The sequence below is a fragment of the Squalius cephalus genome, assembly GCF_949319135.1.
Source record: "Squalius cephalus genome assembly, chromosome: 24".
In the NCBI taxonomy this organism is placed as follows: domain Eukaryota; kingdom Metazoa; phylum Chordata; class Actinopteri; order Cypriniformes; family Leuciscidae; genus Squalius; species Squalius cephalus.
This window is the reverse complement of record NC_137145.1, coordinates 9358292-9382871: the sequence shown is the minus strand read 5'-3', so window position 1 is coordinate 9382871 and position 24580 is coordinate 9358292. Positions and strand designations below refer to the sequence as shown.

The 24580-nt window shown below is 36.9% G+C and overlaps 2 protein-coding genes across 3 annotated transcripts; both read right to left on the bottom strand.

The window, feature by feature from the left end:
* Window positions 1-4221: 4221 nt before the first annotated feature.
* katnal1 (katanin p60 subunit A-like 1) lies at window positions 4222-15549 on the bottom strand. The gene is made up of 11 exons (XM_079862006.1): window positions 15468-15549; window positions 13923-14193; window positions 12187-12347; window positions 11474-11636; window positions 10900-11027; window positions 9048-9153; window positions 8506-8664; window positions 7394-7520; window positions 7178-7312; window positions 5954-6080; window positions 4222-4894 (listed from the first exon to the last, which is right to left on the bottom strand). The coding sequence occupies exons 2-11, from the start codon at window positions 14082-14084 to the stop codon at window positions 4696-4698; spliced, it is 1467 nt and encodes a 488-aa protein (XP_079718132.1). The 5' UTR covers window positions 14085-14193; window positions 15468-15549; the 3' UTR covers window positions 4222-4695.
* A 4373-nt stretch (window positions 15550-19922) lies between these two features.
* hmgb1a (high mobility group box 1a) lies at window positions 19923-22923 on the bottom strand. 2 transcript variants are annotated; one of them, XM_079860497.1, is made up of 5 exons: window positions 22771-22923; window positions 20868-21029; window positions 20640-20785; window positions 20376-20550; window positions 19923-20286 (listed from the first exon to the last, which is right to left on the bottom strand). In XM_079860497.1, the coding sequence occupies exons 2-5, from the start codon at window positions 21012-21014 to the stop codon at window positions 20137-20139; spliced, it is 618 nt and encodes a 205-aa protein (XP_079716623.1). In that variant the 5' UTR covers window positions 21015-21029; window positions 22771-22923; the 3' UTR covers window positions 19923-20136. The 2 variants fall into 2 exon arrangements, with proteins under 2 accessions (XP_079716623.1, XP_079716624.1); XM_079860498.1 differs by lacking the exon at window positions 22771-22923 and adding an exon at window positions 21578-22429.
* Between the last annotated feature and the right edge of the window lie 1657 nt (window positions 22924-24580).

Genomic DNA, 24580 nt, shown 5'->3' with positions numbered 1-24580 from the left:
CACAGTAGCGATAGCGTTAAGCGCACCAGAATGAAATATAATATTCAGAAGTAAACAGCATAGCTGACTTACAGATTCAGTTAACATCCACAAATGAATAAGCGTGTCGATTCAGGGAGCAGTGCAAAGTGCCCGTGCAAAATCAGTTTTTGTGAGCTGATCGCCGTCAAAAAAGTTCAGGAGATATTTCTTGCGATGGCAATATGATCAAAAATAACTTTATATTGATTCAATGGATTAATTGCATTTTGAAAAAAAAAAAAAAAGTCATGAATTTATTGCATTTTTGGGAAAAAATAATCCGTTTTTATAATAAATCTTAAAAAATTAAAATCCAGATTTTGATTTTCAATGTTGTTATAACCTAAAGATGCTATGTGAAAGTTTGAAACAGAAAATAGTGGTTTTCACACATTTAGTGGTTATCTCACATTCGAGAGATATGCGAATAACACACAGACAGACAGACGGACGTTTCTGTAATTTATAGATAGATGGATTTATCAGGTTCGGGAACCAAACTATAATATTCAGAAGTAAACAGTGTAGCTGACTGAGTGTTTATGTCAGAATGTTTATTTTTAAACCACAACCTTCTTGGGGCTTCTTTGACCGATACAACTCTCTAATGTCAGAATGTTTATTTTTAAACCACAACCTTTTAAAAATGATATATTTAACAATATCTTTTGCATTTCTCATCCAAACAATGTCAAACTTGGCACTGCACTTACTCGTGCCCGTGGCGAGACACCCGTCGAGTTTGAAATCAATCGGACTAACGGTTCGAGAGATATGCGAGGAACAGACACACACACAGACAGACAGACAGACAGACAGACAGACAGACAGACAGACGTTTCTGTAATTTATAGATAGATAACATATATTAATATTACACGTACAAGTAATAAACATAGTACGATTGTAATGCAGTTCCAATATATATGGATATATATATATATACAATAGTGACGAAAAGTGTGTTTGTAATTTATTTGTATTAAAGCCTGGCCAAAGATTATGTCCGCAAAATTTGATGTTTCATTGCATTATCACAAATAAAACAATTATCTATCTACAGACAGACAGATGCCCTCAACAAAATTCAACAAAGATTGAATGTTACTACTAATGTAGGCCTTTCTAAACTCTTCCCACAGGGTTTCAAGCAGGTCATAATATTACAGTGTCTATTAATTTCAGGAAACTCTGTTATCTCTAAGGCATTGGGTGTCACATGTGTAAAACAGGAAATTTGGTGATGAAGAGCGACAACCAACAAAAGCATCATTTTTTGGAACACATTAGAAACTGCAGCACAGCTGAGGTCTGAAACCGAGAGTAGAAACACTCAATGCAAAGAAGTATCCAATGCATCACAGTAGCCTCCTTCCTCTAAAAACCACCAGATTAACTTTCAGAACAGCATAAAACCAAATGCTGCTGCTGAAGGCCATGTGAGATTCTCAGAATGCAGTACATAAAACTGTGAATATTCCAACTCCCATTCTACAAAAACCACAAATATTCACATCAAAGGCATTTATATTTAGTAGTTTACATGTGCCTGTCCAACAGCAAACATTATCAAATGTTTCCATGTAAATATGGTGCCATTAGTGAAAGAACAAATTCATGTAGTCATGTGCACATCATGCTATCTAAATGCAACAGATGTAACTACTCTGCAGTTTTTAAATAGATAAAATCCATTAAAGCATCTACATCTGTCTGGGGCCAGATGCTGTGGAGGAGTGACTGATCTGAGTCTGTACCACTAAATCTTCAGGTCTACATACGATATAATCTATACCACTAAAGATAATCACCCCAGAATGCATTTATGAACGGGCAGTTGTGGGTAAAAATAGATGCATTTGACGCCATCCGGAACATGCTTTTAATCCAACACCTTCAATGTATTGCCCTTAATCCAATATATATATAATATGTGTTGTTTTTATTAGTAGTGGCCAAAAGTGATGTCCGGAGGGGATTTGTTTTCAATGACCCAACAAGTTTGATTAAACCATCAAATTAAGAGCATGTGTATGAAATACTGTGTACTGCTGTTTTATATAAATGTCATGTTTTCCTGAACAACATGCTCGGTGGAGAAAAATCATCTGAGTAAATAAGAGCAGCTGGGTTGTTTCATAGCCATGTGTAGTGGCCTTTACAAAGCCACGCTTCAGGACAAGTATTGACTATTTCCTCGATCTCCACTGCACACATGGCACGTCATGCCATCACCGGCCCTCTCGTCAGCCGGCCGGACTGTTGTCCACTTATGATTCATTCACACTTTGTATATACACTATAGTTGCCACATCCATCTGTGTCCACACAAACCTTCTGGGATGAATTCACATAACAGAACAAAACCTGCATCTTTTTGACAAACCAAATTTAATCAGATGCCATCTATGCTGGTACATAAATAATAAAAAAGCAGAACATAAATACTTTCATAACAATCATGAATACTTCCCTTCGGGCTGACAACACATCATGACGTGACCGTATTAACTCAGTAGTAGTCAGAAAACAATAAATTCCACACACAGCCCACACCCACACAACAACAGAGTCATCTTCTCCGCCCACTGTCCTCCCTCCTGACCACTGAGTCACACCCTTCTGCTGCTGTAGGACACAAGAACAACTTCATCGCCCATCACGGATCCAGATCTGGCTATAAAGGAGTCATACAAAGTGTAAATGCCTCTTTTGAAAAGAAGATGTGTTGATGCCCCATTCCAATTTTGAAATTATATTTCTGTTAGTAATCTAATACAATAATTAATTAGTATTAATTAAGGATTTGTTATTTTAGGACAATGTTTCCAATTCGTAATGTGTAAAGATCCGGGCACAATTACCGTTGCTTGGTGAATTTTCATGAGCAAAACCCAGTCATTTCAAAAGGAATTCATGCGATCTGGAATTTGGCATGAAGGTGAAAGATTTTGCGGTCACGTTGATTCGTTGCGATGGCCAACATGAAGTTGGTTTGAAAGGGATTCTGTTATTGCAGTATTTATTATAAATCCGTGCACATTATGATTTATTTTAATTCATGTGCAATAGCAAACCACAAAGATCCTACAATCCAATCGATTCCCGATGGACAAAATCAAGTCCCGGCCTACATTTTTCTTGCTCGAGAAGCCATTTCACCAGGATATACGTCACAAAAGGGAAGAAAAGAATATCACACTCATACCGACTATAAAGTGCAAACCATTTTAGTTCTGCAATGTAAGTATATTTCTCAGTGAAACAGGAGAAACATAAAGCGGGGTGGGATTTTATCCACCAGAAATTTATAAGATTACAAAAAGTGGGTGGAGTTTGAATGAATCGGTTAAAATGATCTAGTAGCCTGCACAGTCTTGGCGACATCAGCCGAAAAGAAAGTTGTTTCAGAGCTGGAGCAAGTTATTGTATTCTGATGAAAGATTATGAAGACAAAAATGTCTCTCTTGTAGAACATGCACTGATAAATCATGTACACACTGTAAAAAACAAAACAAGAAAATACTATTTCATTCTTTCTACTTCAAAATTTTACATTCAATTGAGGATTTTTTTTTTTTATAATTTATTTGTAAAATGTACTGTGAAAATTGTTTCAAAGTAAACTTCAGTGCTATAGACCTTAAGTAGCCCCGCCCCTTTTCAGCACTGCGCTGGTTGTGTTTCGTTTTCTGGTTTGTATTTCCACAGCATGAAGGTAAGATCTTACGGATTTATGAATGAGACGATCGTTTTAAAATCTTCCCGGTCTAATGACATTTGTTATGACATCCGCTTCAAACATTAAAATGCTCATGATAACTTTCGTTAACTTTACAATACTGTAGGTATATCCACTTCACCAAGTAATTACTCTTCGACAGCGATGCCATAAACAAGTTCAAACACAAAAAGTTTCTGGCGCAAAAGGTCTATAACAGGGATGGGCAACTTCGGTCCTGGAGGGCCACTGTCCTACAGAGTTTAGCTTCAACCCTAATCAAACACACCTGAACAAGCTAATCAAGGTCCTCAGGATTACTAGAAAATTACAGGCAGGTGATTTTTTTCAGGGTTGGAGCTAAACTCTGTTAGGACAGTGGCCCTCCAGGACCGAAGTTGCCCATCCCTGGTCTATAATTATGTGTATTGAGAAAGTAAATAAGGTACATTTTGATTGCCTCTGGCCAAAACACATGTAATAGGTAGAGAATAAAATGTTCATTTTATTAGAACTATCAAGTAAAGCAAATAAAAGTACACAGCACCTAAGTGTCTATTAAACATTAAAAAACATCCAGTACAGTACCAGGATTATGCTGGTCTCCCTTGTCAAACATAATTTTCACAAGCTTTTCAGTTTTTGAAACTTAAAACAGATCATTAGCAACTCATGTGATTTCCATCTGTTAGAAGAGAATGAAGCTAGAAATGACTTGAACTGAGATGCTAGAAACAAATAAAAGTGGCTCAGTGCCATACACAGACCGGTAGTGCATTTAAGCAACTCTTCTCGGTCCAAACATGTCCAAACACATCTGAACACTGGTAGTTTTCAGTAGCATATTTGAATATTAAAATGTCTTAAAACATAAAACCATGCCTTTTTTTCAAGTATTGGTCCACAATGTGACTTCCCACATTCACACTTGTCTTTTAGCTGTCGTTTGTCTTTTACACAGACCCAAACTCGGACATCCAGGACTCATACTTCTCCAGGTCTGAAGCCGAGACGGATTTTGAGATCTTTTTGAGTGTAAGCTCAAAGTCCTCCATGGTGACTGGCATCTGCAGCTCATCTTTAGAAAGAGCACGGATCTCCTCCGGACTCAGACCCTGGATCCTCCTTCGCATGGCCATCATTGATGCATCTCTGAGAGAACAAACACAAGTTCATCAGTCAAATCAACATGTTTAGAGCTTACACAGCTTCATTTAAAGAGGACCTATACTTTAGCATTTTAGCATGTCAACAATCAGTGCCGTTTTTTTAAGAGTGGCGTAAATGCACAAGGGATCCCTGGAGTATGATGCATGAGGGAACTCAGTGAAGTAGTCATTCTCCCGGGTAAGTTGTTTTAAATGAAAGCAAGATATGTCAGTGCCATTGTTTTGTTTCAAGATGCACACCATGTTTTTTTTCTCAGGCACGTTTATAAAAGCTGCTTAAATGTCCTAATTTATCTAAGGCCTAATCCTGACTTAATCTAAGCCCTGTCTGTGAAACCAGGCCATTAGGTGCCACGTTCATTACAGCATTACTCCTCCACCTGCGCATGACATGATTAACAACAGTCCTATATAATTGAACCAATGTGGTTTAGACGACAGAGGTGCGACCATGTTACTGCGGTTTAGGTAACAGTGGTGACTAGTTGGTTCGTTTTTCCAACAATGCATCATACTGTGGTAGTTAATCAGCAAGTTACATTACTGTAATAATGTAAATATTTGAAAAATATTTTAAAAATGTCTGAATGTTAAAAAAAACAATTCTAGTAGACCCTTAAAACAAAATCAAGACTTTGTTTATATATATGAAATAAAATATATTAAAATAATTTCTCTCACCCCTTAATATGCAAATACAAAACATATAAACCCAGACTGAATTGATTAAATCTTTTTCAGTGCTATTTGAGATTGGTCCCTCTTAAAACACACTTTGTCCTTTTAGCTGAAGCAGCAGGAGCTGGTTGGTTTGGTTCAAGATAACTCTTCTATTCAGGAATTTTCTGCAATGCTGAAGGAAAAATGAATGGAAAATATACTAAAGGGCCCCAGGCAGCCACAGTTGAGCTTGAGTCTGTTTGGCTGTGATTTTGTCGCTTTGCACTGTATTACATTTTTACCAAGGGCAGAAAAATGACATGATGCTTGAAGCATTCAGTTTGGACAAGGTGTTATCTGTAATCCTGAAAACATACTGTACCTGCAGACGTTGGTGATGTCAGCTCCTGAATAACCCTCAATTTTCTCAGCGATGAGGATGAGATCCACGTCAGATTCCACTTCAACTTCCCGTAGGTTGATCTTTAACAGTTCTGCCCGTCCTTCAGCTGTGGAGTTCAGTAATGGTTTGATGAAAGCCATGTTTTTTATTAAAAAAATGATTATGCTTTGTTTACTTTTATTATTATTATTTTTTATTGTTCTCCTGTTTTGATAAAAAAAAAAAATTAAAATAAAATATACAGCTTGTGTTCAAAATATTATTTTGACTACCATATTTCCTGGAATATAAATCACGTTTTTTTAATAATCTGAAACATGCTGAGACTTATATTCCAAAGCAACTTGTATAATGCAATTAAAGTAAAGCAAAACAAAGCCAATACATTTGGATTCCAGCTGAATGACAGTGGTGTGTGAGCCCAAGTTTATTTGTATAGCGCATTTCCCCACATACTTGTACTTTTAGTTCGCCTTTAATAAATGTCGTTTACAATGAATTCAACAATAATTTATGTTTGTTTTATACTTATATTTCTCATTCCTGTTCTGTGAATACCGTTAAATTGAAAGGATTTGTGGAGTGAGGAGAACTAATACATGTTTATAATGTCTGTAAATGTTTTGTTTTATTTAATGTTATTTTACATTATTTCTGAAAATTAATAAAATGTGACTTAAGTGACCAATGTATTCTTTCTCTCTTAACAATGCAATATTGATCCAGTGCGACTTATTTTCCGTATAATTTGGTCAATCTAAAATTTTATAATACAAGTTATTTTAAATCAGCAATGAAAATTCTAATAATTCATATTTCAAAATGTGCTTAAGTATCATGACAAATGCCAGTTTCAAAAATCCTAAAAATAATCTCCATTTTATTTATACAATTTCTAATTTTGTCCTTTTGGTTTCAGGGAGAAATATGACCTTTTTGAAATATGACATTTTTGTCTCCCAACATATTTGAAATTCTAAAATCCAGGCCCTTTAACTATAACAAAAGAGTTGCATCAGACAATGAAAGCTCATGAGTAATGACTAACTAACTGAACTACACATCACAGTGTGAATGGATAGAAATTAGTCAGGCAGGTTCATTCATGAGTGGGTGAGATGCATGGAGAAATCAGAGGAGCCGTGACTGCCTGGAGGATGTTGTCCTGTTGATGGGCGTTTGTGTGTGAGGGTGTTAGATTACCAGTGGGCAGTGGAATGTAGATCCTCTTCTCCAGTCGTCTCCTTAGAGCCTCATCAATGTCCCAGGGGAAGTTAGTGGCAGCCAGGACCATTACCATTTTAGAGGGATCGTCACTCTCTTGAGCACCTCCTACACCTGATGCCATTACACGGGTAGGCGTTAAAATACGGCTGCATTTTTCTATCATAACAGGGTCGTTTACTACACAAAACTCACCATCCATCTGCACAAGTAATTCGGACTTCACTCTGCGACTGGCCTCATGTTCATCTGATGTGCCCCGCCTCCCGCAAATAGAGTCGATCTCATCAATAAAAATTGTTGTGGGAGCATAAAAACGAGCCTGTTAAAACAAAAAATAAGACTATAACAACACCAACATTTTTAATTATCAGATCTTGTATTGTCATGTTATCATGCATGTACTTAAAGGGGATGTCTAATGCTATTTCATGCATTCTGGCTTATTTACACTGTTGGATTCTCATGCTAAACATGGCCAAAGTTTTAAAAAATTAGTTGGACATATGACGGAGTATTTCTGTGCCAAATACAGCCCTGTATGACGTCATAAAGGGCGGAATTACTTGTATGGGCACTTCTCCTGGAAGAGCGTGCACACATCAACCAGAGCGAGAGCAAGAGCACGCACATCAACGTGCTTCGTTCGGGTTACGGAAGCCGTCGACAGTGCTGTCATTTTGTTTTTAGACCACGAAATCAGTGTGCTATCCAGGGATAATGCGATGATGTATTGTGCGTGACTCTTTATAGCTCCGCCCACGACACGCCTCCAGGAGCTCGACTGTTTTCGGAAAGAATCGGTACAGCGTATCGGTCTTTTATAAATCTGATAAAACTAAAGACTCTTCGGAGATACGAAGGTGGCAATACTACTCTATAGGAACTCAAGATTAACCTGAGATTGGAAAAAACTGTGTGTTATATCCCCTTTAATTAATTTCAGAAAGTTTTGTTGTAAAGTGGGTCAGAATCAGGATTTTTAAAACATTTTTAAAGCAGCAATATTTGAGCCCTGAAATTGATTTTGCCTTTTTTCTATAATTAACTAACTAACCTTTTTTGCTATACTGTTGTCCAACTAGCTATAAAAGTACCTGTAAATAATACTACATCATGGCACAGTAAAATACACTTCAAAAATGTTTTTGAAATAATTGGTCCCTATGTTAGAATATACAGGTCTCTACTATCGATCCATGTAGATTTTTTATGTAATCGCTGTTTCAGTTTTTGATGTTGTTTGAAAGTGGACAATGGACAAACACTATCACAGTGTCTACATTGCTTCCTTGGAGATCACTCACCATTTCAAAGAGGAGCCGCACCAGTTTCTCAGATTCTCCCCTGTACTTTGAGGTCAGCGTGGAGGACGACACATTGAAAAATGTTGTGCCACATTCGGTCGCAACCGCTTTAGCCAGCATGGTCTTCCCTGTACCTGGAGGCCCGACCATCAGCACCCCCTGACAGTTTAAGAACAACATGCATTGGTATCATCTTCACATGGGCACATATTTTAAAAACAACAACGATGCAGTTGATGGTTTGTGGAAAAAAACACTTCAGTAGACCAGATGGTATGTGAAAAACAAACTGAAGTAGAGATATATCAACCCGACTCAATCTGTGACGAATGTTATGGCGCAAATGAGAGCTTGTGTTGAAAAATGTTCAGTCTGTCCTACATAATAAACTAATTTAACAGCGCCCCCTGGTGGACTAAAAAACTATCATCACAAGAGATAGACATACATTTTGGCAAAAAACAATATGACAGACTATGCATCCATATGCATGTATGCTCAGATGTCAAACTCTGGCATTAGGTGTCATCTAACATATTAACCTTCCACGGGCGGCGGATCCCCTTGAAGAAGTCTGGCATCCACATAGGCAGGACCACTGCCTCTCTCAGCAGCTTTTTGGCATCTTCCAGATCTGCTATGTCATCCCTGTAGGAACAGTAACACATGACAGCTTGCCTGAATCACTGTCCAACACTGAATCACTAACTGCCACTGTGACTGACAGCTGTCGCTGACTCAACACACAACAACTACACTCTGTAGAAGTACGAAAACTAAACTCACGACATCGCTATTTATACAGCCAGTGCCTAGGCCCAGAAGGAATTTGAGCTTTTTTCACATTTTCTGGGCTGATTTTGATTTGAAAAAAAAAAAAAAAAAAAAAAAAAAAAAAAAAAGTACAGAATGGACTGGAATCTGAAAAAATGTGCTACAGCGAACTGAAAGTACAAACTCTTTTTGGATGCTGAGAGGATAATCAAACTAGAAAAAAATGAAAGAAAAAAAAAATAGTCTCAAGTCGTTCCAAACCCGTAAGACTTCCGTTTATCTTCGAAAACAAAAAAAGTAAGATATTTTTTTATGAAATCTGTGAGATTCCTGTCCCTCCATTGACAGCTAAGCAACTACCACTTTGTCACTTCAAAATGTTCATAAAGAGATTGTAAAACTAATTCATTTGAATCGAGCGGTTTACTCCAAATTTTCTGAAGAGACACGATCAATTTATATGATGAACAGATTTAATTTAGGCTTTTATTTGATCAGCGAACATAAAAAGAAGCTCAACCGAACTTGCTTGAAACATGAGAAAAAACTTCATTGGTTATTGCGGAAGCTAAAACTTTCGTTTACCATATCTGATGTGTGCGTTGATGAATGTTTATATGTGAATGAAAGCCTAAATTAAATCTGTTCATCATATCAAGTGATCGTGTCTCTTCAGAAAATTTGGAATAAACCGTTTAATTCATATGGATTGGTTTTACAATCTCTTTATGAACTTTTTCATAAAGTGGTAGTTGCGTAGGCATGTATTGAGGGACAGAAATCTATCAGATTTCATAAAAATATCTTTATTTGTGTTTCGAAGGCAAACGAAAGTGCATTTACATATTGACACATTTTGTACTTTAGTATGTAGTGTTTAACAGTTATAGGTTAAATGTTAACAGTTATTGATTTACCGGTACTGTCTGATCGTGGTTATTTGATCTAATCACAATTATTTGAGAGAACTGGGATAATTGTGCAGTTTAAATTTCAATCAAATTTTTCAATTCAAATAAGGAAAGTTGCATCTCATTGTGCATCTCATTTTTCTTCATGGTAGGGAAAAGCACCACAGAGTCAGATTTCGCCACCACATCGATCCATTGTTTAAAAGGGAAAATTCAGTTCTTTACTCACTCTGGTGTTGTTCTATTGAGCCCCTAAAGGGACATGGTGATGAAAAACAATATGAGATGCGTAGAAAAATTATATTTTTTATGCTTTTGTATTTGCTCAAATATTAATATAAATGCCACCAATAAGAATTCGTTCCCACAATTTAGGAATTTGTTTCCTTGTTTTAGTAAAATGATGACCATGTTGTAATAATTTGTTCCCTTGTTTTAGTTAAATCAAAACAAAGAACAAATTAGTATAACTTGGCCATAATTTAGTGAAACGAGGGAATGAATTAAGGGAATGAATTCTTAATTCTCCGTAGCTCACAAACCTTTTGTGTTCTCTCACAAAAAGTATCATATATTATTGAGATTTGCTGGGCTCCAGTGTGAGAATAAAGACCAAGATTTAAGTTAATTTAATGATAGTAAATGATTTTGTAAACTATATGATCATAAGTACTTGAAAAGTAAAACTAGTAGTAAAATGGCACAATACCAGTGGATATTGAGATTCCGGGACACAATATCTCTCTCCAGTGCATCCACCAGATCGCTGTCATAGCCTGTGCCATCAAACTTCCTCTGTTCCACATCAGCAGCACCCTCCTGGGAGTTCTTCTTACTCTGAAAACACAGACAGATACGACACATGATAATAGGTACCAAGACAAATTAAATGGTCTAGTCTGAAATGAAATCAACCACAATTCCAATTATTTATCTTTATTTTTAAGAGTAATTTTAAGAATTATTATTATCATTATTATTATTATCTTGTACATTATGCCTAACACTGTGTCTACACTGGACGCGAACGGCACGATGTGACGCGACAAAAGACAGTAGAGCCCATTATAATAAGTGATGAGACACGACAAATCCCGACAGTAAATTGATGCCTTGTTCCATTTATGATGTACTCCAAGCACTCGTGATACTTCTCATAGGAAGGATTTGCAATGGTCACTTTGTCGCATCCAGTGTAGACAGCTTCTAGCTGTTGCAGCGCGACGCAACCCATTAACGGTTGTGTTCGGTCTAGACACGGTGTAATAGTTTGGGTAACTTACTTTATCCTCCTTAGCTTTATTTCCACGGCCGTCACGGGTGTTCGGTCTTTCTGATTTGACATTCGGCTGACCCCTCCCCACAGGTCCGCGATGCTGCATCCCAGGTGACTCTTTCCTCTGAGGCTTTGATACAGGGACCGGCTTCTTCACCTGGACAGGTCCCCTATAACCAGACAGAGTCATATCATCAGGTCCATGAGACCACATGTGCAAACAGATACACTAAATTTGTGTTAGTGCATTTTGTTTGGAGTTTTTGGTGCTTAATTTATATCATATCAATCAAATGAACTGATTTAGCCAATATAACTTATACATGTGTATAATTTACACTAACATTCAAAAGAAATTAATACTTTTATTCAGAAAGAATGCATTAAATTGGAAAAAAAGAATCCTGCAAAAATCCTGGCTTCCACAAAAATATTAAGCAGCACAAATGGTTTCAACACTGATAATAGGAAATATTTTTCAGCACCAAATCAGCAAATTGAACTCTGCAAAAAAAAAAAAAAAAATTCAGGATACTGTATTTTAAAAATTATTTTGGAAAATCCAAATAACTATTACAGATTTTAATCGGAAAAGGTTTAAACAATGTTTTATATGTTATACAAAGTTGCATATGACTTTCTTCTTTCAGCCAAACACAATCGGAGTCCAAGAACTCCAAGAACTCCTCAGGGGTTTATGTAATCAGCTGCCAATTCTACCTGTGCTCCGCTGGGGTTGGGGGAGGCCAGACAGCAGGGTCCCTTGGGCTCTCTTCAGGCAAAGGATTGGGGAAATCAACTGGTTTGTCCATCTTGAAACTCTCCAGGGTGTTTACAATGCTTTTCACCTGCTCATATTCCTCTGCCAGCTCCTGCCGAATCTGGACTCAAAGCGGGTTGATCCATCAATCAACGTTGGATTGAGTCCAACATATACAGTACTGTGCAAAAGTCTTAGGCATGTTAATGCCTAAGTTAACCCCCCCCCCCCCCCCCCCCCCACACACAAAAAAAAATGTTTTTAAGTCAGTTATTTATATCTTTTGCTACGTCTCCAAGATGCTTGAAGAAACCTTCCTGCAAAGCTACCTGAAAAACGATGCGCAAGTGTACCTGGACAAAAGGGTCGTTACACCATATATTGATTTGAATTAGTTAATAGAAGTTAAATCATAAATAAATTCAATTTGTGGTTTTATTTTTGAAAGCATTCTCACTTTACAGCATTTTAACACAAGTGCCAGTACTTTTCACAGTACTGTAGCTTTGCAGGAAGGTTTCTTCAAGCATCTTGGAGACGTTCCCGCAGTTCTTCTGGATTTAGTTTGTCTCAGTTTTTTCTGTTTCTTCATGTAATCACAGACGGACTCGATGATGGTGAGATCAGATCATACCGGCTGTTGTCAGATTCCTTGTGCATACACAAATCTCACTGGATTATTACAATTAATGGCAAAAAGAATGTTTGGAAATGTAAACTGATATTTCCTACTGACACACTACAGCAAAAGATATACTGAAAATAACTGACTTAAAGGAGAACTCCGGTCAATTTTAACATTGAGCTCATTTTTTTGTACATTTGGAGTGCTGTCAATACAGAGAACAACGACAAAAATCGGTGTTGCCTACACCGAGTTATTCTATTTTTAAAATTTGCACCCTGTTGACTTCAATGGGGCAAGTACTAAACCTGCTTTTAGCCTCTTAACATCCTTGATGTGTCATTACAAGTGCACAGAAAATGTGAGTGATTCCTTCTGAGTGAACACGAGTGAGTCTGACAGTCAGTAGATGTGAAAGAAATGTATAAAAATGATGTTATTTAAGCCAGCGCAAATACCTTTGTTTACATCCTGTTTTTCGGTTGAAGTCCAAAGTAGTCGATTGCAGAGTTCACACGCATAGGTTTAATACCTATGATCACGCGCGTGAACTCGGCAATCGACTACTTTGGACTTCAACCGAAAAACAGGATGTAAACAAAGGTATTTGCGCTGGCTTAAATAACATAATTTTTATACATTTCTTTCACATCTACTGCAGTCAGACTCACTCGTGTTCACTCAGAAGGAATCACTCACATTTTCTGTGCACTTGTAATGACACATCAAGGATGTTAAGAGGCTAAAAGCAGGTTTAGTACTTGCCCCATTGAAGTCAACAGGGTGCAAATTTTAAAAATAGAATAACTCGGTGTAGGCAACACCGATTTTTGTCGTTGTTCTCTGTTTTGACAGCACTCCAAATGTACAAAAAAATGAGCTCAATGTTAAAATTGACCGGAGTTCTCCTTTAAAACCATTTTTTGGGGGGGGGTATTAACATGCCTAAGACTTTTGCACAGTACTGTACATATACTGTACCAAGACAACTAGCCTATATTCTTTAGCTAAAACCTATTCGAGCAAATATAAATGGTCATGAACACATATCAGATTAAATCAGAGCCTTACTTGTTGCCATTTGACTTTCAGGGCAGGATCTCTGAGGGACAAACAGTGCTTATGGATCTGTTGTATAACACCTTGGTAGTACACCATGGACGAGTCATAGTTCCCCAGTAGTGCATATTCTCTTCCTTTCTTAGCATTGTCGCAAATCTCAGTCAGATTCATGATGAGAAAGAAATCAAACTGAATGTTGCTTCAGCGCTTCAATGTGACCGGAGTTCACAGCGTCATTAGAGAAGCTGGTTTGAGTGCGGTTGATTGAAGGCCATGAGTCCTAAACATGTCAGAGAACATAGAATCTGATGAGATGATGCAGAGCCAAATTAAACATTTATAATAATAGTAACAGAAGAGGGGTGAAGTTGGGTACAGTACATCACTTTCTGGCAAATCATCAAGAGCAGCATTTAAATGTCTCTAAAGTCTGCACATTTCCAGACTCACTGAGTGTAAAATCAGGTCTCGTCTTTTATTTTGTTTAAATATTTAACAAAATACAACCCAAAAGCTATTTAAAGAACTATTATGCTAGAAGTCAACCTTTGTGTCAAAACTATTTTGCTTGAGTAAAATGTTCCAGGGAATCTGTACAGCAAAACTTTCAGATAGAATGAGTTGAATTTGTCGGTGTAAGAATAAGAAATGTTTATAACATTAAAAAACAAGCAAACAAATTCAATTCATTGTTACTTTTCTGTACTAAACTTGTATGTAGAGTGTGTAAACATTTCTATGTAGGATTACTTTTAATAATTTAAATTTCTGTAAAATTTTAGTTTTGTGGGGGGAAAAATAACTGTATTTTTTACTGATAATAGTTAACTATAAAATGTAGTGTATGTAAGTGGGAAAAACTAGGACCAATCAAATCAGGTTATAAATATAAAGTAATATTATTGCATTGGTTTAAAACGCAGTGACTGAATCTTTATTCACTGATAACAATCACAATATTTATCTACGGGTTTGGATGCAAACCTGCAGTTAATACTAATACTGTACTACACTTTGATTTATTAACCTTTGCCCTGACCACACAGTGACAGTCAAAAATAAGACAATTTCGTTCGTTGGACACATGACGTAAACTAAAAGCACATAATAAATACCGTTTGGGACACCTCAAATTGCTTGAATAATATACATTTCTTTTTCTTTCTTTAAAAAAAAAAAAAAACCTACAGTCGACAATGAATGATTCCATTCAATCATTTTTTCCAATAAAATCAAATTGATCAAGTCATGTTTGTATGTAAAAACAGCTCAAACGCCACCGCTCTTACATATTCCTTTGCAAGGGACTTGTAGTTGTTTTCTGTTTGCCTTAAAGTACAGACAAATGGCGAAAACTGCAATAGGGAACTACATTACCCATAAGGCAACAGTGCAAGATTCTTAAGATGTAGGCCATTGGTAACAAAAAGGATTTGCAAGGAAACAAAATACGAAGTCCATTTGTTAGTTTATGAATCCTCTAAGGACATGCGATATGACAGATATGTTCTACATTTAATTCTACGTTTGCATGGGAATGAGTAAATGTCTTACCTTTATTCGAGGTGCTTTTACATTCGAGCGGTCCACAGTCCGTTGTCCACTGATGTTGCCATGGCCGCGGAAAGACGCTGACTAATGAATGAGTGCATGTGTTGTAGGCGGGGCCTGGGCAACTCAAACCGCTTGATAAACTGAAGGTGAGACCGGGGGCCCGTTCTTCGTACGTGGGTTACTCAGACTGCAGTTTTCTTGACTGTTAGACTTGATCCAGGATTGTTAGGATCTTAATCTTAAAATAATACTATACTGTTGTGCAGTCTACCATAATATACACAGACAGTTTTACTCACTGAGAGATGTATTTGTGAGGAATTAATTACATAATAATTTTATTGGAGTCTTACACACAGTCTGTGCTGTGCATTCATTTGAATGGTGACCCCTATTGGCTTATGCAGAGATGCAGGAGATGCAGATAACTTAAAACATAAAACACTGTCTGATGTGCCATTAGAAAAATGTTTTTAAAGGGTTAGTTCACCCAAAAATGAAAATTCTGTCAGTAATTACTCACCCTCATGTTGTTCCAACCCTGTAAGACCTTCGTTCATCTTCGGAACACAAATTAAGATATTTTTGATGAAATCTGAGAGCTGGATCACTCCTCCGTAGGCTTCTAAGGCATTATAACTTGCTGGCCCAGAAAGGGTATTAAAGACATCGTTAACATAGTCCAGGTGACTACAGTGGCTCAATCTTAAGTTTATAAAGCGTCGAGAATACTTTTTGTGCAAAAAAAAAAAAAAAAAAAAAGACTTTATTCCACTATTCATTTCCTTCTCTCTGGGCCTCGAGTTTTTTCACGTAGTATAACTGCGTAGCGCTTCTGGGTTGTACGTCACACGCATCACACACATGACCAGCGTCGACCAATAGTGAGCCTACGTGTGACGTACAACCCAGAAGCGCTACGCAGTTATACTACGTGAAAAAACTCGAGGCCTTATAATGCCTTAGAAGCCTATGAAGGAGTGATCCAGCTCTCAGATTTCATCAAAAATATCTTAATTTGTGTTCCGAAGATGAACAAACGTCTTACGGGGTTGGAACAACATGAGGGTGAGTAATTACTGACAGAATTTTCATTTTTGGGTGAATTAACCCTTTAACCCATAAGCAGTGCTGGTCTTCTCTATATGCAAAGTACGCAAGTTGCGTAGGGCCCCAGAACCACCAGGGGGCCCCTTTCTCTCAATGATGATTTAATGACTGAGGCTGAGCGAGCAATTTAATTTTTGTTTAATTTTTGATGTTGGCTTCCAATGATTATGAAAATATGATGCCGCATTTCTTTCCTGTAAAGCAGAGCACTGTCTCCCTTCCTACGTAGTTCAAATCAGTCTAATCATGTAAAGTGACTGTCATAATATAGGGCCTACAGTCTTCTGCCGGACATGCTCGAGAAAAAAAAGAAAAAAAAAGAAGAAGAGTTAAAAGAGTATTGAGCTGTGAAAGAGGTTGTTCCCCAGACTGGCTCGATCTGAGACAGAGAAACACGTACAAGTAGCCTACTTTGGGCTTCGGGCATGTGCTTATTTACAAATACACACAAAAATATGTCAAAATTCAGTCAGTTATGTCATACATAGTGAACATAAGCAGTTGGAAAAGTAATCGAATGCTTGTCAATGTATCCGTGTGTAAGCCCGATATATTGGTCCAAAGCCGGTTCGCCAATACACGGGGAAGGTTATCACATGTTCTGTCCTCACTCATGCAAAGTATTGGTTGGTTAAATTTACAATACATTAATCATATATATTTACTCGTTATTTCATCTGACTCCATAAATGAAAGGTTTTAATAATATCTGTGTCTCACTAAAAGTGAGCGAATGTTTGACTATTCCTTTTAACCATTAAATGAACAATGTCAAAATCAGTTAGAATAATCACATGTAACAATTTAATATTTCAGATATCAGAGATCAATTCCACAATCAATTCAAATATCTAGAACATGGTTATACATTGGTTACACCAAATAATCTTACCCAGCTTGTACCTGAGAGAGAGAGAGAGAGAGAGAGAGAGAGAGAGAGAGAGAGAGAGAGAGAGAGAGAGAGAGAGAGAGAGAGAGAGAGAGAGAGAGAGAGAGAGAGAGAGAAAGAGAGACCACCTATTCAATTCCTGTCCAGCCAAAAAGAGACCAGAGAGAGGGCGAACACCTTCCTTTATCTTCTATCCAACAAAAGGGGGGTGGCATTATCTGGCCTTATCTCTGAACCAGTTTTCTCTAAACTTCTATAAACCTTATTTCCTTTTATTTTATCTATCTGGATATGAGATATCTGTACCACTCACTTTCAGACATTTCAAATGACACCAAAAACATAACAGTCAATGATAAACATTCACATTCAACCATGTTCTTGTGTGAGTTCTTAGTTGTTTCTGAGAGGACGTGAGGTTGTATGGGGGAGGTCGAATGTTAATTAGCCAGCAGGGCCCTTTTGTCTCAGACCAGGCCTCAACCAGTATTTTCAGTCTTACGTGTGCATTTGGTCTTAAAGTGACAGCAGCCAATAAACCTCCTGCTGTCTTTGTCATTTAATGTTAATCAAACAACAAAAGAAAACGAGAGAATCACTCACTGCTCTTCACTGAGCAACTTGAATAAAAAAATCAATGTATGTTTAATTCATACGGTGAATACTGCAGTGTTTTATTTTTTACATTTGATTACTTTATTCAATTTCTGTATAGTAGGCTGTTATTATTAGATGGGAAAATGATTTCATTTGTCCCTTACAAAGTTTTGCTTAGGACTCCCAGAAGTCTAGGACCGGCACCGCCCATAAGAAACTTTAATTAATGCTAATTATTTATTGCTAATGCAAATGTCACGTAAAAAATATGATTCACAGGTAAATTAATTGCTAATTATAACATTAAAATAAAAATGTAAAGCCTGTACAAATACTAGGAATCATGAAATAATGGGAATCATGTAGCAAACAATACACATTTTATTTATCTATTACAACTTTTTTGTTTTTTTGTTCCATTGGCACCACCACGGGTTATAAAGTAACAGTAACAATATGTGTTTGCTTTAAATTTCTATTTACCTCTATTTTTTTTTTTTTTTTTTACATGGGTAATTACATAAATGATAATCATGTTTTTGTTTTTGTAGCCAAGATGAAGGGGGAAAAAAATCATGATAAATATCCACTGGAGTAAAAAGTGTGACAACTAGCCCCAGTCTCTTCTTTAACATACCAGTTAATAGAAATGAACAATTCATGATAATGAGAGAGGTTGTTGAAAAGTTTTCTCTGCTGTTCAGATGTCTGCATCTTAGACTTTCCAAAAACAGTTTTTTTGTCGTGTCAAAGATTAAAAAACGAAATAAAATCCATCCTGCAGAGCGACGGCTGTATATTAACCACTGAAAAACACAAGCTCAAAAATAAGGGAATGAAAAGCATGATTGTAGAGCTGCTGATCTCTATAATAATCTGATTGAAGTGTCATGCCCTGTATAAACATATGACAGTACCACAAAATAATCATACGATGGCGCTGTATACCGCCGTAATATGCAGTTTAACCAAATGAACAGCAGGCGGCTCGGATTAATCGAGATATTCATCTGGTGATACATTCATTTAAGCCTCTATGTTTGTCAAGAAAAACATTGAGGCCTCAAAACAGACTCACTGGTTGGTGTACTGTTACATAGCCTACATTCAAATCTACTGCCCTAATAAAACGATGAATATGCTCAAAAGAGGAAATCAATATAAACATATGAAGATATTTGAGCTTGGAATCACTGTCTTCAGTAATAGCGTTAAATTACAAATAAAAGGTATTTAATATTAGTACATGATGCTGACATTTTGACATGACAAACCAATAAAACTCACCATTCACTTGCAGTATTAGAAAAGCTGCAAGTTAAATAGAAAAAAAATGATCTATATCCAAGTTTATTCAAATGTATTTGAAATAAATCCACTTACATTTTAAGTTTGATACAATGAGCTCCAAATGCCTTTAAGCTTTTTATCACAATTGGTGATAATTAGATGGTAATCCGATTCTATGAAGAAAAGTAGAGGAAATTATTTAAAAAAAAAATTTTTTTATTGATGTCAGAAGCATACCAGAACAAAACAATGACATTTTTTTAATCATTTCTGCACTTACAGTGGTATTCAAAATACAGTAAAATAACTTTGATACGGCCATTTACTAATGATGATAATATTTGATCTGGAAAAAGAGTAAACAAACAAAAGTACATTAAGATATGAACTACAACCTCACATGAAACTAGGTTGTGTGCTGTGCACGTCTAAAACTCCACTGACCCCAAGACAATTTTACAACCCCCTTTTCTGTTTTACTGTACCAGGTAAGGATAGTGGTGTTGGAACCAGCTTTTAAGAAATTAAACTAAGAACTAAATTAAGGTTTGGGGCATTTGGACGAACACAGATGACACTTCTGTAGTGTTAACTATACAAAAAAGGAAAAAAAAGAAACTGTACAGCTTAAAAACATATCATATACACAGCCTTATTTCTTTCTTTTTTTTTGCTTTTCAGGTTTTTTTATTTATTTCATTTACCCATTTTATGGCCTCAATAAAGTGTACAGGGGGGTTAAATGCTTTATAAACAACAAGCTAAGCTCTAAACGTTATTTATCTACTCGTCATCGTCGTCGTCATCATCATCGTCATCCTCCTCCTCATCATCATCGTCGTCGTCATCATCATCGTTAGCCTTGTCCGGCTTGGAAGGGGCTTTGGCTGTGGCGCCTCCCACTTTGCCTTTAGAGCGATAGGCGGCAATGTCCTAAAAGGAATATGAGATGTTTGGTTAACATTGTATTATTTTTATTTTTTTTGTGTATGATGCTGATTAGACATGGCATCTTTTCTCACCTTCTCATACTTCTCCTTCAGCTTGGCGGCCTTCTTTTCATATGGTTGCTTATCCTCAGATGCTGTTTTGTTCCACATCTCACCCAGTTTCTTGGCCACATCTCCAATAGACAGACCAGGGGTATCTTCTTTTACCTTGGGTCGGAACTCGGCGCAGAAAATGAAGAATGCTGACCTTTGATAGAACAGAGGATTAAAAAAAATGATAAACTTTGAATGCTTCACAAATGTCAATGCATCTTAATGAACAAGCAAGATGCTTACGGGGGTCTCTTGGGAGCATTGGGGTCTTTAAACCTCTTTTTCTTCTCGCCTTTGGGTGGAATGTAGTTCTTCATCTCCCTCTCGTAACGTGCCTTGTCAAGTTTGGCCATATCTTCAAACTTCCCTTTTTCCTTAGCTGACATAGTCTGAGGAAGGGATGAAAACAAATCATTGTTGCAAAGAGAGGGAAATGACATTAACACAATGTAAATGAAAGGTGTGACTTACCTTCCATCGCTCAGAGCACTTTTTGGAAAACTCAGAGAAGTTGACCGATGCCTCAGGGTGTTTCTTCTTATGCTCCTCTCGGCAGGTCTGGACAAAGTATGCGTACGAGGACATTTTGCCTCTTGGTTTTGTTGGATCCTTCCCCATCTTGGCCTAAATATCCTGAATTGATAAAAAAAAAAAATGTTTTATTAAAATTAAATTAAAATTCATAATTATTTTTTTTTACATGCATATCAAAAAACTACTTGGTATTAAATTCTACTCCCTAAATATCCTATTTAAATTTGTATCGCTGTGCTCTTAAAAATTATCTTGACTACCGAAATTGTTCTGTTGACATGAAAACATGAACATATTTGAACTAGTTATTTTTTTCTAGTATTTAGCATCTATAAGAAGCGTTTTTTCTTCGCGACGAATTTGACGATTTATGATGTAAACATCATCCCTTCCAGTTTATTCCGTTTAAAAATAAAGTCTTGTTTGCACTTTTGAAACATCTGAAAAGTTGTTATAAATACTCACTTTTCAAAATCTTATTTTTTCAAAGTTAAAAAAGGGTTAAAACTGTAAAAATAAGTAAGTTGATTTAAGTTATTAAATGTGCCAAAGTAAGCGAGACATCGAAAAACTCGTAAAATTTCTTAATATTCAAGTTCACTTTTGCCGTGTTCTCCGTTGAAAAGAGCCCATTTCTCTATATGTACCGTTGAAATAGCAATGGCGCACACTCTTGTCTCGCTGAAGGAAAGGAGGTCAACAACGACGGCAATATTTCTTCTTCCATTTTGTGAGAAAGCCGTCTTCATGAAAGAAAGTCCCTCTAAAATGTCTCCACCCGCCTTCCTGCTCGCTTTTGGACACGACAAACAAACGGCGCGGGTCAGTTTTCCTGACCGAAAATTGTTTCCTTCGCAAAATGCCCAGTGCATTCGCCTGGTGTATAGTAATACATTGGGTCTGTGCTGTGCAGAGTTGCAGTAGGCTCGCAATGGCCGCTTGTCTTCATGCACTAACACTGAGAATATGGCTCCTTCTCTTTGTGTCAGCGCTCAGCCATTACACTGCTTTGCAATAAGGGGGAGCCGCGCGACCGCATTACCTACCTCACTTCAACACTCATTTTAACACCCTTCTCACGCACGGAAAAATATCAAAATACCAGGGTTGGAATGGCGAAAGATAGAATTTTTATTTTCCGCCTCAAAAAACGTGTACATTGAGCTTGGCGGGGTAGAAAACACCATTTGAAAAAGTTGAAGCGAACTGCGCCTGTCTATGGCTCTATGGCTTTGCCTTGTTTCCTATGCGAGTACAGTCAGCCATTACAGTAAAGCGCAGCTTCTGAGGTAATTTTTTTCCGCCCGTATCTTTGTCATTTCAATATCACCGAGCGTATAAATCCACACACATAAGAATGGCGTTATGCTTTAATTTTTTCGCTAGTCAGTTTTTTTTCTTTCTTATCATTTCTCATAGTTCACTGTCTTCTTCTGACAGACATCCCTTATAAAGCGCTGCAATGGCTGCTTGCTGGCACTATCACCGTCCATAGACCTTGTTTGTACGCAATTCTGTCACCTAGTTGTCCGCTTAACGTTACATTTCGAATAGTCCGAATAATTTTTTTTTTTTTTTTCATATTTTCAGTATTTCAACCTCTAATAAAACCGACTATTTTCCGTCATTTTTAAAGGTGTACATCAAGACAAATGAAATAAAAACGGTTAATCTATTCTGAGGGGATAATACCATATTTTTTAACGTTTCATAAAAATCCCCTCACCAATAAAATAGCTTTTTTACAAGCTAAATTTCAATTCCGTATGGTTTTCTGACCTTTTCTCGCAATTTTTGTACTTACCTCACACTTTGAAATGTCTACAAGCTTGACACTTACCACTGTCTTGTCTGGATAGTGAATGTACTGCAATGGCTGTTTGTGGATGTAATAGCGCTACGCAGTAGTCTGGTCTCTCAACCCTCTAGCATACTCTCTATAGGGCTTCCATTCCATTGGCTGCCGCCACGGCGAACATTCCTGCGATTGGCTGAGCGCTTTCCATTGTCCTAATAACAGCCGGGCTGCGATTGGCTGCCTTTTGTGAAACGTCATGAGTGTTTTAAATGGCGGGTTAATACAAAATACGGAGTGTATGTGTGTGTTTCTTGTCTCAGCTAAAGCAAAGGCTGTGTGTACTATGTTGGCTGTAGCAGTACTGTGTTATATGTGTTGCGCGCGGAGTGCTGAATGAATGAGTGAGTCAATGCGGAGTGTCGGCGTTGCTGTGAGGTGGAAAACGTTGAATGAAGAAGTGGTCGATCCAGCTGACGCCCCGCTTAGATCAAACACTATATGGACATCCAAGTCAGATTTTAACGAAAATATGCAATTATGAGTTATATTTATTAAAGTGGCTTAATCGACGGGATTCGTTTTTGAGTATCAAAAGCTGATTAATTGCTACGTTTTGATATGAATCAACATGATACAACGTCAGAGGCGCTTTCTGCAGACTGTTAGTTAGTTTTTGATTTGAATAATTCAATGACAGCACCCCAAAACAATGGTAAAGATATTTTTATTACAAGTGTTAGATTAACACTCTCAAAACATTAATCTCGTTGCCAATGCATTTAGATTTAGTTAGACCACTGATATATTTACCTAAATTTCATAATTACAATAGTAATTTGAGTAGATAAAATATAGCTAGTATGGAGTAGAAATCAAAGAGCAAATATGGTGCACGGTTATTATTTCTATCTATCTATCTATCTATCTATCTATCTATCTATCTATCTATCTATCTATCTATCTATCTATCTATCTATCACAGACATAGAATCTCCACACTGATAGTAATTGCTTGCCCTGAAAAAAAAAGACAGCAATAGCTTAACATAATGCATTTCTATCTAGGGCATAATTTAGAAACCAAATTAATGTGATGCCATAAGCACACGAAAGAATCAAAGCCTATGCATGTTAATGGGTAAATCTTGGGGGGAAATTATGCAAATTCGTATTGTGTAGGACGGAGGGGCGCAGATAAACCGCCAAGGGAGCCTGATGGGGAATTGATGCCCATATAGCCTTCTATTGTTTCATAAGAGAGCAGCTGTAGCGCCCTACGACTCCTCAATACAGGCGCGTAGCCGCTCGAGCACGTGCTCACAGACGCACAGGCATATGATGTGCTGAGCAGACAGGTCACAGGCGCTGTTACTGAGTGACACCTATTGAAAAGGTATTATCGATAAGAAATGCATTATACAAAGATGTTTATTTTTGACATATGCTGATGTATAGGCCTATATATAAAATATTTTTAAAAATTGCTTGCATGAATTATGTGGCATGCATACTTTTGTTGAAATATCACATTTAAAAGAACAAGGTTTAAGAAAGAAAAAAGTTTTAATTAGGGCAGAAACGTTTATAAACCGCTTGCGTCCAGATAGACAGAAATCTAACGACTAATAAAAATAAAATAAAAAAGACTAAAAGCTAATACAAATATTGGCATACAAATATTAAAAAAAAAAAAAGTTAATTTACCAAGCAATTCATATCCAGAAAATGAGGCACCAGCATATAGACGTTATTTATGATAAATGTGCATTCTGTAAAACCTCTGTTTATTATTTTTCCATTGCCCTTATTCTGTCTCGTTTTGAATAGACTTTAAAGTGAACACGACAACAAA